The sequence below is a fragment of the Falco peregrinus genome, chromosome 6, assembly GCF_023634155.1.
Source record: "Falco peregrinus isolate bFalPer1 chromosome 6, bFalPer1.pri, whole genome shotgun sequence".
Taxonomy (NCBI): domain Eukaryota; kingdom Metazoa; phylum Chordata; class Aves; order Falconiformes; family Falconidae; genus Falco; species Falco peregrinus.
In genome coordinates, this window is record NC_073726.1 from 36,111,246 (window position 1) to 36,125,154 (window position 13,909).

At 43.7% G+C, this 13,909-nt stretch overlaps 1 protein-coding gene across 2 annotated transcripts in view; it reads right to left on the minus strand.

Annotated features, from left to right (window-relative positions):
• Positions 1-2,223: 2,223 nt before the first annotated feature.
• The window catches only part of KCNMB4 (potassium calcium-activated channel subfamily M regulatory beta subunit 4), a 28,501-nt gene continuing 16,815 nt past the window's right edge, over positions 2,224-13,909 (minus strand). The window contains exons 3-4 of one of the 2 annotated variants that reach the window (XR_008747692.1): positions 10,161-10,401; positions 2,224-5,895 (exon numbers count right to left, since the gene is read on the minus strand). Coding sequence is in view for 1 of the 2 variants with exons in the window: in XM_055807377.1 (XP_055663352.1) it covers positions 10,233-10,401 (169 nt within the window). In the remaining variant the exon portion in view is untranslated. The other variant, XM_055807377.1, reaches the window with a different exon arrangement.

A 13,909-nucleotide genomic window follows, 5' to 3' on the forward strand; every position in this document is an offset into this window, starting at 1 on the left:
AGCCTCAAAGAAGAGGGAACCAGCGAATAAGAAAGAAAAGCTCTGGACAGCAGGAGGAGGATGGATATTGGTCCACGCCCTGTGTTATGCCAAGTGCATGAAAGCCCAGCGTGGTGCGACTTTGTTCTCTTCATGGATCTCCTCCAGGAAGATGGGGAAGCTGAGGGTCTTGTTAATGTGGCCAGGTCCCATTTGCTCCTGAAATGCTACTTTATATCTTCTAGTACCAGCACACTGAAAGGGATAATTGGGTGCAGAGGCTTCACAAACAAATTTCCCTTACCTACATCTCCATATCCTCCCCCCTCTGGCTCTTATCTCAGTAATTAAATTATGCAGCTGGGGAAAGTGATTTGGAAAACAGATGGCATGCAAGATGCTATAGAAAACAGTGGTGCTTTTTAAACCTTACGGCAGAGACATAGGCAGATTTGAGTGGTATATGGGCCTTGAAGTAATTGGACTTCAAAAGGCTGCTTGTGCAATGGCCTTTAACCAGAAAAAATGAATGGCCCTCTAGCCTTCAACTTGATATTCATAATTAAGTATTAAAATCAAGCTTTTTCCTGAACATTGTGGCTGGTCTAATTTGCCACGTAAGCTGGTGTGACCTAACCATAGTTCCTGATAAACGTCAGCAGTAGGAAATGTGGGATTTGGGCAAGACGCGATCTTGAGGCAGTTTAGCCTAACACTAATCTGAAAAATAAGGCAGAATGACACAAAAAAAGAACAGAACATTAATTAATCTATGTGGGGCTCTAAGCCCATTCTCCCACAGTCCTCCTTACAGTTAAGAACACAACGTGAACTTGACAGGGCAGGGCTGGGCGAGGACCAGGTGCCACAGCTGCTGGCAGCATGAATGCCATGTCCCCAAGCCTGCTGGAGAAGCACCACATGGTGGGAGCCCACTGCGGCCTCCCAGCTGCTGCATGCCCAGCGGGAAAGGAGAAGGAGAGCTTTTCTGCCACTGTAGCTGAGGAAAGGGGTTTGCCAACGGCATCTGCCTCTGGATCAGCATTAAAAATGTCTTCACTCAAAAATTAGATAGTAAAGGAGATTGTGCTAGCTTGTTGGATGGGGCTGCTAGCAGCCTTTTTCCAGGAAAGTGGCACGGTCATCAAACCCCACCCTCTGAAACGGCGCTGGAGTTCACCTTGTAATGAAAACCATCACAAGAGGAGCTAAGGGAGCCCTACGGCTGGCAGCTGTTTCCTCCACTGCGTATATTTCCACACAAAGCTGGAGGTAATTCTCACAGAGACTAATAAATTGATCATAAAGAGTTTAAACCATCTGGATAAATAATGGCAGATGTTTAGGGAAGGGATAGCAGGCAAAAGTATGAGTTATGCAGTGCCTGCACTTCAAAGAAAATTAGTTCAAACTGTGAGGGCATTGTGTAGAGGAACAGTAAGGAATAAAGCAATGGGGACAGGGAGGAAGGGGAGGAAAAGCAGTCTCCCTTCCCTCGGGCGTGTGAGTACCATCCCCTGCTAGCCTAGTGAACCACCACTTCATCGCCAGACTCTTGTCCTGCGCTTGCTGTGGAAGCAGAAGCAAGCACCATCACTTGCAATCGCACGTCCTGGCCTGCAGAACTGGCATCCCCAGAGCATTGTTAGAATTCAGTGGAGCCACTGATGTGCAGAAATGCTAAATCCCAGCACAAAATCTGCATCTTCCTGGAGACGTTTTCAGCAAAGGACAAGAAACTGCACTAGTAGCTGGGGTAGAGACTGAGGAACTAGGATCCCTGCACTTCATACCTGTCTCTGTTTCACTGCCCAACCTTCTGCGTAACACCTAACCTCTGCAGGCAGCAGTTCAGCTGCCTGTAAAAGAAATGCCCATTTCCCGGGGATGCAAGGAGACCTACAGTCCAATTAAAAGCCCTGTTTGAAATATGCTATGAAAAATAACTGTGCTGCCAGACCTCTTCTTCCTCACCCAAGGACGGAGCAGATTTTAATACCGCACATTTGCCAGAAATCTACTCTCTTGAAAGGGGAAGCAAATCCTTCATTGTCAGAGAGACTGCAGAACTTATTACGTGGGGTTTTTCTGAGATTTCATAGGGGATAATAGGTAGCGTTTAAATGGAGAGGGCCAAATTATCAGAGCACTTTTGGGCTACATAATGAGTAATACTAATAGCAATGCTTGACTTGGCAACACAGTCTTCAAGGTTATTTAGCAAAGCACAGAATGTACATCAAACACAACAAAAAAGTTAATTTTAATATGTATTTGCAAAATAAATATAGAATTAATCAGTTTGGCTTTTCACTTTTGTTTTGCCTTTTTATTTTGGCTATCAATAAAACCAACCTTGAAAATGCAACATAAGAAGCATTAGACAGGAGTGATAGAGAAACAAAAAAACTAGGAGGAATGCAAGTTGGTACAGAATGTCTTTGATCATTATAAAGCTAATTATTGAGAGAGACAGCTCAGTGTGCATGAATACAGAATAATGATGAGTTTGGTAAACCTTTACTGCACAATACATATGTATTTGTGTGCCTGGAGAAAGGGTGCTTAAGAAGGAAGCAACAGAGTGAAATCAAAGAATATGTGCGTCACTCCAGTAGCAGGGTGGAAGGAAGGAACAACTCCCAATCCATCTTGGAGGCACAGTTAACACTGCAATGAGCTTCCACTATGCAGCCATACATTAGCTGCTCTATTGTTACAAAATGGGCTGTAAATCTGTAGAGATATTAGGGACCAAAAAAAAATAAATTACCACAAAGTCTCAAGACAGGTCAAGACATAATTTAAACAGTAGGTCATTAAAAACTGACTTGAAATGTGGAGTTTTGCCTAAACCTTTAAATTTGATCACCTTTCAAACTGAGAACTCCTTAGGTGCACATGGATGTCCTGTATGCAAGGAAAACAGGTTACTGTCAAGTAACTTGTGTGCATGACTATGTCATTTATGCCCAAAATATCGCTGGAGGAAAAAGCAACCTAACCCAAAACCTGTTGACATTGACTCCAGCAAATTTTGAGATGTTCAGCCTCAATGATGTTCTGCTTGCTGCATCCACTTGTGCAAACTCCTTCCTCTGGGAAAGAGTTTAGGCAAGGATTCTGCAGCCATGCAGGAATTTGCAGCAGAAAAGTGTTGCTTTTCGGAAAGAAAAATCAGTGTGAAGGTCCTGATGCTGCAGTGACAGAACCTGAAGCCAGCAGACCCCTGCTGCTGCCAGGTTCTGCCAGCTTCAGCTCCACCCCCCTCCATGCTGTGCCCAACACGCAGGCTCAGGTAGCAGAAACTGCCTGAACTGCAAAAATACCATGCAACACTACCTTAAACGTCCCAATCATTTTACCATAAAAAGAATGGGAAATACACATTGCTCTGAGAAAAACAGGTTAAAAAAATAGGTTGAAACAGGTTGAAAAAACCAACATGGTAACCCCATATTCCCCTAAGAAGTCACTGAGTGAGAGCTACCAGAAAAAAGGCAACAGTTTCAGTCTGAAACACCAGCTAAATGTCATCAGTGTCGGGGTTATCTAGCAGCAATCACACCAGCGTGCTGTCAGGCAACTATCCGAAGGCTCTACAGTCATGTTTTTGCTTGGCAAGGCGTCTCCTCCCACTAAACATTATATTTGCTCTGTCCCTCCTGTCCTCATTTATTACCTTGTATTTTTCAGGAATAGAAAAGACATTTTATTTTTCTGCTAATATTTTTAGTACCTCAGATTTTGAACCACCTGCCCATCAAACCGGAGCTCACAAACCTCCTGATCTGGCATATTTTAAAAAAATTCAATTAATTTGCCCTGTACCTTGCCATTTCATATTACAAATAAAGCTTCCGAGACACCTCACCCCACACCTGTGCTCAGTATCTCACTGTTCATTATTGCTTTGTGTTGACAGTTCTGCAGCCCATTTTCAATCTCCCCTTGCTTGTTGCCAGCCTGATCTAAATTATTTTTTCAATAAGATCTTGAGGCATTATTTAAAATGCTCTCTACAGTGTATTGCTTCCCGTATATGTCTCCATTAGTCTCCAGTTTGGCTGTAAAAAAAAGCAGCAAAGTTCACAGGACACTATTTGCTTTTAATGCACCAGAATCATTTACTGCCTGGAATTCACTTGTCCAGATACATGTAGATTCATAGCATACACTCTGTATTTTCAATTAGGAATGAAAATTAATCCATCAAGAGCAAGAGATGTTAGCTAACTCCAGAATTTCCATATTATTTCTTTTTCTATGGTATCAGACACATTTTTCATTACATTTTAGAAAAAAAATAGGATCTAGGCTACTTGCCATTTAGATGTACTGACTGCTGTATATTCAGTCCTTCCAAACTCGTCTCCCCCTGCCTAAAAACAGACTTCCAGTCAATTTCACGGTTAGTTTTTAATCATCTGAAACATTATTCTTCAGAGCAATAGTGCAGGAAAAGATAGTTCAGTCCTTTTAATTTCACAAAAGATCTCACTTGCCAAACCCACGTCCCTTCCAGCGTTTTGCATTTGCCCTTAGGTAGGAGCACGCTCCTTGACATACCCGGGTTGTGCTCTTGCGCCACAGCCCCACACCCTGACAGGGTTCCCAATATCCAGGCCCCCAGAAAATGCCAAATATTACATCCTGGAGATAATGCTGCCTCCAGCCTTGGCAGGCACAACAGCGGAGAGGGGGCGGCCGCTCTCCCCCCTTGCCTGTGGGTACCATGAGCAGGACCAGATTGCTGTAAGGATGTAAGGATGGAAAGGGGCAATCCAGGTTGCAGCCCCACAAACCTTCGGTGTAGGGTCCTGCATTTCTTGTATTGAAATGCATTGAAGTTGCATTCTTGCGCTGAAATACATCGAACTGAAATGCAGCCGTGTGTGTGTATTGAAAAGACACAGACTTCAATATTGGCATGTGCTCTGATAGGTATGGTCAAAAATTACTCCTTATCTAAAATCTGGATTTGTCCTAATCCCACAGTGAGGGAATGGAAATGGCCTGAAATGGAAATTGGCTCTTCGGGGGTTTTGAAACAAAATGTTAGCTGCTTGCATCAATTTTTGAATTGATCCTGCTGTATGGGGTCCAAACAGTTGAAGTATTTTGTCCAGAAACCACCAGTTCCTGTCACTTGCTGAACAGTTACATGAAAGAGCTTAGTAGTTGATTTTGTACAACTGCTTTTAGTGAATGGCAACTGGCATGCAAATAAAGAGATAAATCTTATGTTAGCTGTAAAGTTATGAAAAGGTTATGTTATTGAAGGTAAAGTTTGACACTGCAATAGCTCATTAAATTACAGGCAGATTTCTTTTTTTAATGCAATACCAAATGTGATTTAAGTAACTTTTACTGCATTTCTGTGAGAGTTACCTCAGGCTGATTGCTGTATGTGCTGTTTGGAAACTGTATATTGTAGGTGAGTATGTTATTTTACAGCTATGTCAATGTACTTTATAATAAAATTTTACATCCAAATTAGGGCTATCTATTTTAATGGGCTACTCACTGTCTTCTTATTGCATCTCCAGCCGTGCATCCAATGCATGCAAAGTGATTTCTTGACTCATGAGGCTTAAAACCATTAGACCACCAAAGAGCTGTGAATTAAACGCAGTGCAAGTAATGGAGGCATTCACGCTAGCATATCAAACCAGAAAGAAAATTGCACAGCCTCTCAAATATCAAACTTTGGGATTGATTCATTTAGTAGGTCTGTGACCTGACAAGGCAGTATGATTAATTGCACACATACTCCCTTCGAGGTTTTCCCGCTCATGCTTTCTGCAGCAAGGATTGTTAGCTTGACACGTCGGTGTAGCAACCTCTTAAGATGCCAGAAAGAGAAGGGGTTGGGTTCTGACTGAAAGTTAATGGAGGAATAGCAGCTGCTCCATGCTAAGAGAAAAAAAAAAAAAGCAGCTTTAGATTCTTGAAGAGGTCACACACAGAAATAAGTGGATTTTTTGGTAACTTCAGCTGTAGGATTTCTGTCAGGGATTGCAAGAAAATATTTGCATAATACAACATGCTTCATAATTAAGAATTCTGCTGTGCTTCCTTTCATCTGTTTGTCTAAATATAAGCCATGGCCTCAGTTTTTTTTCTTTTCTTATTAAATGCTGTTCTAGGTGTCTCCTTTTCTGCGTGTTTATTCTTGGCTTTAAGATATTTTTGGTCACATAGGCTAAAGTTTGCAGAAGCACAGATTCAGCAGGAAGCTCCCGTATTTGCAATGCTGAGCAAACATGCTTACATTGCATGTTTCTTCTGTTAACAGGCAATCCACACTGTCCCGCCGCTGTACCAGACCCACACAGGTGTTGACTGCCCAATTTAAAACAGTTTTAATTTGTCAAGTAAGGCCTGAATACATAGCAAACTGCATTAGCCACTTCCTCAAGGTTACTTAATCCCTGCAATGTGTCTATGATTTAAACATTAACCAATGTTTCCGTTTTCACATTTCCCAGCTGGACTCTGACGGGACAACACACGCTCAACAGATCCTTTTATATAGTGCGTGAAATGAGCTGAGGTGCCTGACGGCTGTCTGTAGGCATCCCTGCTCCTGGGGAGAAGACACCGCAGCCCTGGCTCAGGAGCAGAGGGTTCCTGGAGGCCAAGAGCAGCCAGGGAAGTCCTGTGGGCAGCAGCACCAGGGCTGGGGCAGGCAGCAGCAGGCTGAGCTGAGGCGGCACATACATGGAGAGCTCTGCACTCTAGTGCCTCACAGATACCTTTGCTGTGATCTAGGACAAATCCCTCAAAACACATCTGGAAGTGCAAGTTTGGAAACAGAGATCTGTGCTACCTTTCCACCGTGCTTCCTAGCTTGCATCCTGCGGCAGCTACCGAAGAGCCCAGGTTATAACAGCCCCTCAAATCCAGCAGACTCTGCTGGACCCTTGGCAAAGGACTACGTTTATAGCAGAAATGACAGATAATGATCTTTACAAATGCCCCTGGATACCCCCATGACATCCCTCATCCTCTCCAAGCATTGAACTAAGCTTCTTCTTCAGTAGCTAAATTTTCTAATACATCGTGAAATCTTGCCTGTTACTGGCAACACAGAAACACACAAAGCAGGAAAAGTGCAACAAAAAAGAAGCCTAAGAAGCTAACAGAGAAAGATACTGTATAAACAAAATGATTTAATTGCACTACATGAAAGAGAAGGCAGATCTTGCTGAAGCAAAGCAGCAGACAGCATGATGGAACAAAATTCCTCAAAGCAATAGCATATAAATATTGAATAAAATGCAAAAGTCGACTCTGCAGATGGCTCTGGAAAAAGCAGCCACTCTGGCTGCAAATACACTTCAGAGACTATGCCTTAAAAACTGGAAATCCACAAAGCCAAGGGGGAAATCAGTGAATAATCCGCTGGAAGGAAATCCCCATCTTCCACAATCAAGTATGAGGATTAGAAAGACATTTCTAAATCAACGAGGTGCAGGCTGGGACAGAAGAGTGAATTTTAGGATTATTTTTTCCCCCCTTAGCATCACATACTACCATGCCCAGGAGATATTTGCTGCCTGTCTTTGCATGCCAACTTGGGCGTTTAACTTGGGATGTTAATCTCTCTGCAAAATTATTTAATATCATCTTTGTAACCATTACTTATTTCCAGAGGCCTTTGCAAATGGCATTTCTAACAGATTTAAGGATGTGATTGCCTATCAAGTGAGCTGCATCCATTCAATACGCTTCTTGCCTTTTGCTCGGAGAGCCAGCTGTACAAGTCAGTCACAAAAGCTTCTGGAGCAAAGCTAGAGGGGATTTTGTTAATCTGGATTTGAAAGCCCCAAGCTACTGTCTTAAAAATCCATGCTGAATCTGTGTCATCATGTATATCCTTCTCCCTTGGGAAAACAATGGGTGTGTATATGTAGAAAATCGGGGTTATTCCTCTTGCTTGTAAGAAGTTACCAAGGGGAAATGGAGGAGGAGAATTTGCCACCACCTCACCCAGATAACCAAACCACCCCACAAAGGCAGCTTTCTGGGATTTGCAGAGTGTAAAGAAGTATTATATACATATAAAAAAATACACGTGTGCACGTGTGCAACGTTTCTGTGGGTTGCCAAGGCAAGAGAATCGCAGAGGATGCAAGCAAGAGCACAGCAGTGAGACACGAGTGAAATGAAAACCCGTGTCCTTTGCAGGACAGCACTTCCACAAGTTGGCAGGCTTTCAGATGATGGGCTGAGAGCTCACCACCTCTCTTCATCAGGTATATCCAGGTAGCTTTTCAGAGGCTGAGCCAGCAGAAGGTATCTGTACGAGCCTAACAACAGGCACCTCCAAAGGCATGATGTTTAACAGAGAGAACTGGAAATCTTTCATACAAGTAGCATTTTTCATCCACAGAAGTGGACGTGCTTGAACATATGCAACCAACACCCAATTAGATTTTTCATACAGAGCAACTAGCCAAGAAGCATCAAGTTCCTGCCTTCAGAAACAGATTTCCTTAACTTTCTTCAAAGGAACAGCTATTCCAGCGTGGATTGGGACCAGAGGACTCTCCAAAATTCATATAGCAAGTAAGCAGGGGAGTGAAGAATGATGCCCTGCTGCCCTCATCACTGGGCACAATGACGCGTAGAAGTTTACAAAGTAAGAAGCCTTATGGAAATCAATTCTTAAACACACAATGCAATTAATCTGAGAGAGACGCTGGGCAATACAAGCAGGTTTGTTACTGTGCCTTGTGCCAACAAAGCTTTCAGGCTTTCAGATCTAGCACTTTTCTCATCCTCAGGAAATACATCTCCTATGTGTTAAAAGCACAACAAAATACAAGGTATTTAAACATAACGCTAAGAGTATCAGAGATTAGTACAATGAACAGTATGGTTAGAGCTGTAGAACTGTTAATGTAGATTAAAATGCTTTGCCAGTAATCACATGCTGAGAGACTCACTTTCCTGACTGAGCCACACAGCTTTTCTTCTCTGCTGTATGCCAACCCTGCAAAGCCGCACAGCGGGTCCCAGGGGTGCCCAGCTCTGCAGGGGTGAGGATGAGTGCCACGAAGCTGCTCTGGTCTCAGCCCCTGGCTACAGCATGCAATGGATGTGCTTGGGGAAACTGCCAGAAATACAGAAATCTCTGCACTGAGCAAGTGGACTACGACCAGTACTCCCACCTTACACAACGAGGAACTGCGACAAGCACAGAAAGGCGATCCAGCAAGATGCCACGCCGAGCCTGCCTTGCATTTTCTGCAGCATCCCCTTGAAGCCCTGCATGGACCTGGCACGACTTTGGTGAGCAGTTCAGCAGCAAACACCCACAGCCCTACAGAGTTGATGTCCTTCTTCAGCCATCCCCGGAGTCTGGTGACATGTCACACCACGGCTCACAGGCTCCCCTCAGCAAGTGCTCAGACACACCACTATTTGGGGAAATTGCTGGTAAAACATATTGCTGTAAAAGCACTCCAAATCCCTGCTCCTTACAGCCTGAGAGCATTTTGAAGAGAGTACTGGAAAGGACACAAGAAAAACTGTAGAGACTGAATACCACCCAGGCAATAAAATTAGATCCAATATTTAATCACCTTTTCCGATAACTGTTTCATTTTTTGGAGAAGTATTTCTGAGAGATTTCTACATTCCTTCACAATAAACAGGTGGTGAGGAAAGATTTCACCCAGACAGAAGTTAAAGTCTGAATTTTAAAATTAAGTTCTACACAGTGGAAAAAACCCAAAATCGGCAGTATTATTTTTGTCTTAAAGCTGTTTTTAAAAAAAGAATTAAAAGGTTAAAAAAAACCCCAAGCAACCAAACTTTATTATTTTGCAAATACCATATATCGTAAAGTAAATATTTTAAATATTTAATATTAAACAATAGTAAAGATAATTTTGTGGAGATGAAATGAGCATCATCAGGGGTTTTTATAAACTGTCTCTCAATACCACTAGGACCTGGGTAGCTGCTGTTCAGGACTAACAGCACACAGCATATTTGGTGCAGTGTAGAATTATTTTTTTTTTGGTAGAATATACTTATTTACTGCCATAGCAGAAGAAGCAACTAGCTGACATTTCATGGGGCAGTCTCCCAAGAATAATCCTGAGGCAAGAGCAACTCCACCATCAGATGAGACGCTGGAAGGAGGTGCAGCTGGGTGCCCCACAGACCTGCAGGTGTGTCAGGTTGCCCCACTTGAGACCTTCTTGCAGGTTTTCCTTTTCCACCAGCAGCCTTGCCATTTATAAATGCTTCTTCTTTTTTATTGCCTCTGCCCTGACAGCCAAGCTCTTGGCACAGATGGTCAGGACCACGATGAGGACTCCAACCAGGAACGTAACCAGAGGCCAGAGGAAGCAGTGCAAGAGGACAGTCTCATCATGGGTGCGCTTCAGCATCACATCATCTGGCCTGTGAACAGGAGGAACAGAAGAGGAACAGAATATAAATCAACTCGTCATCATCAATTCATGATAAGCGGAAAGAATCTGCCATGGAGACAATAAAGGTGTTTCATTTGCAACAGTGTTAGAAAATGATGAAGTGGGCCATTTCATTCACTGCTTTCATTTGCCCCGTCTATCACCAGCACTTGTGGCGGCTGAGGGCTTTCCACTTGCAGTGTTTACAGGTTAACAGGTTCATTCAAATGAAAAGGAAAAAAACAAACCAAAAAACGATGGTACTTTAGGTCTTGCAGGGGTTGTCATCATCACAAACAGCCATGACAGATACGATATCACACTGTGGATTGAAAAAAGCACTCCAGCAAAAATACCAGGCAGCAGCTATTCATACCTACCTGAAATGGCACCAAACACTGTGCAATGAGTTAAAGTGCAATTAAAGCTTCCCTTCTAGATTTAAGTGCTGGTGTGTCCATGGGGTGTAGGGAGGCTCCTGATGAAGCCCTGGCTGTGGTTTAGGTCTGGATGGAGAGCCAGTCCCTGTCCTCAGTGCTTCACTGCTGGTGGCCCAGGCTAGCTCAGCTGCACCGGCACGCAGGGGTCTGCACAAAACCTACCCCCAGGAGAACTCCAATTTGGCCCTGGGGTGCCAGAGGCTCCCAACTCAGCTTCTTCCCAGCAGAGGCTACTTCAGCAATAATCTGTGACTTGGTACTCCAAACACCAGCTCCTCAGTAGACTTAAGTATGCTCCTACAGGAACACTCTGGGGAGCCTCCCCTGAAGATCCGAACCTCCATGCCTCTGCCAACAGCATCTAACGCACAGTCACAGTTGTGTCTGTGACAGATTTATGCATTTCCAAAGGGAAACAGAGAGAGGAGGAGAATAGGACGATGGAGGCATCTTAAGAAGTTTGGAAATTCAGCCATGCCACATGTCTGAAAGATCAGGTGTCCGTCTGCCTCTTCCAAGTCTGGGAAGTTGGTTGGGAAATCTGATGGCAGGTTTTCCTCAGCTCTGGCTCTTTCTGCTTTCCCTGCAGTTTAACAGTTATTAAATCAGTCTCATGGCATTTGTACTTCACTGCTGCTTCCCCGTCTACAGCCAGAGACGCAGTCTGCTGGAAAACTATCTGCAAAGGAAGGAAACAGAACTTTCTCTAGGAAAATATATGTAGTCTTGACTCATATTTGTCCTCACTCACAATAAACACTCCCATCCCATGTTGCTTCATCAACACTACCCGATGTTCCTGGGAGTGACAAACCTCACAGCCTAAAATCCTGGCAACCCAGGCTCATCCAGCTGGGCCCTGGGAATTAAGCTTTCCTAATGCAGTGGCACAAGGGAACAGATACCTGTGCAATGACTGTGCTGTCCCTCCCCCAACAGCTTCATCCTGATTAGAATGCACCACTAAGAAAACATTCCCTGTAGGGGAAACAAGAAGAAACTCTTTTTCCTTCATGGAGAAGTTAATTAATGGAGATGCCTACAAATCTACAGGGTTTTATCCATCCTTAAGGAGTTAGTGGAGCCAGACAGCCAGGCTACATCCGATCCCTGATTTGACTGCACCCACATTTGCATCTGGAGGTCCTGCCCCAAAACTGCTGTCTTAAGGTTCCTCTGCGCAGTGCCAGCCTGCAGGTCCCCAAGGCCAGCACCACACATCTCTCTTTATTTTGGTAGTAAGGAACAAAAGAAGACTGATTATGAGCAGCTCAGCTATGTAAAATCTGAAACTCAGCAACATAAAAAATGATCAAAAGAAACCCAGGTGTATTCAATAGTGGAACACGTGGAATCTGCTCAACCAAAATCCTCCAGACACATAATCAGGCACATGTGGAGACCATAAATTGAATACAATAATATTAGCTTTATGGGCACAAACTCACCAGCCTATGCCATATAAATGACAGCACCCAAACAGAAACACCCTTTCATAGGAGGTAAACTACTACTCCCCTCATATTTACCTTATCATCATCTGTGAATAACAGAGTGCTAAGTGGCAAGGAGGTCGTATGTAGTCTGTATTCAATCCTTGTAGCTCTCAGTTTACAAGTGTTGTTGAATTTTAAGTATTTTTTTTAAAAGCAGATACTAATCAAAGAGTTCAAAAATAAGGGGCAAGCAAACAAACTAGAAAACTGGATTCAGTTAAAGAAAAAAAAGTGTGACTGGGGAGAGCAAGATACCCTTTTGACTTAACCTTAGATATTTTGGAAAACATCTATACCAAAGGTAGCAGTGATGGATACCAAACACTCATTATAGGTTTGACTGTAACTCTTACAACTTAGTAATTTTAAAAAGTTTCCCTTTTGGAAAACAGCCAAAGATTTACAGAAGCCTTTAATGAAGCCTCAAGATGAGGTTCGGGTTCAGATGAACATTATTGTTATTCTTAGCTACCACAAAAGTCCCTGTGCAATTCCTACATGGCAGAAAGCATACAGCAATTCACTCTCAACTGCTCACAGGGTCTCTTCAGACAATGCATCAAGTCATGACTGGGTCCCTCCTAAATAAGTCATTAAATTACTATTAGCACCACACTTAAGACATTAAATGCCCTTCTTCAGTCTAGCAGAGGGGGAAGCACTCCTGGAGGGTGACCCGATGCGTGGGAGAGCTCAGAGACCCTCCATGGTATAGTTTCTCGGTATTGACTCTTGGTGCCAAAAAATGATGGGACAAATCTCAGCCTTGCTCCTACTTGGTTATTTAATCTGTGTGGTTATTCTGGAAGAACGGCTGTGCTTTCAGCTGCTCTTTATCTTATCCTGAATTAACTGTCCAGTGCTGATAAACACTGCTGGACCCCAAGAGTGAATGAGAAAAACTAATAAAGGCAGACAGCACTGCAAGCAGATAGATGGCACGCTCCTGGATGGCAGCATCCTGGTTATCTGCCTATAACAGCTCATGGAAACTTATCAAGATCAACTCTGGCAGCATATAATGCCATTTCTTTGTGTTCGTATGGTTCCCTCCCTCTCCTGTCAGGGCCAGCTCTTCCTCTGCATCTGCCGACCCATTTGGGCTCAGCTGTGCCCAGTTGAGGAGCCCTTCCCTGCAGTCCATCACTGGAGCTCCCAGCAGCTGTGGACAGTGCTCTGGAAAACAACTCGGAGGATGTACTGGCAGCAGAGGGTCCCACTGAGATGCAGCTATTACAGCAGAAGGAAATACCTGAAGAGGGGTTATTGAAAACCAAAGTGTTTTCTATTTTCCTTTACAAGATAACTCCTTTTACCTCTGCTTTTTGGCACTGAGACTGCAACCCATGACAAATAATAGCTTCCAAAGCAAGGAGCGAAAGCCAGCCGTACTGCACCCTCACAACACACTGCACGAGACCCCAGGCCCAGGGCTGATGCCAGAGGGGCGCCCATGCAGCTGAGCTGGCCTTCACAACCTCAGAAGGACCATCTAGTCAGAGGAAAACACCCTTGACCAGCAAGAACGCACCAGCATCACATGGGTTATAGTGGACTTGGA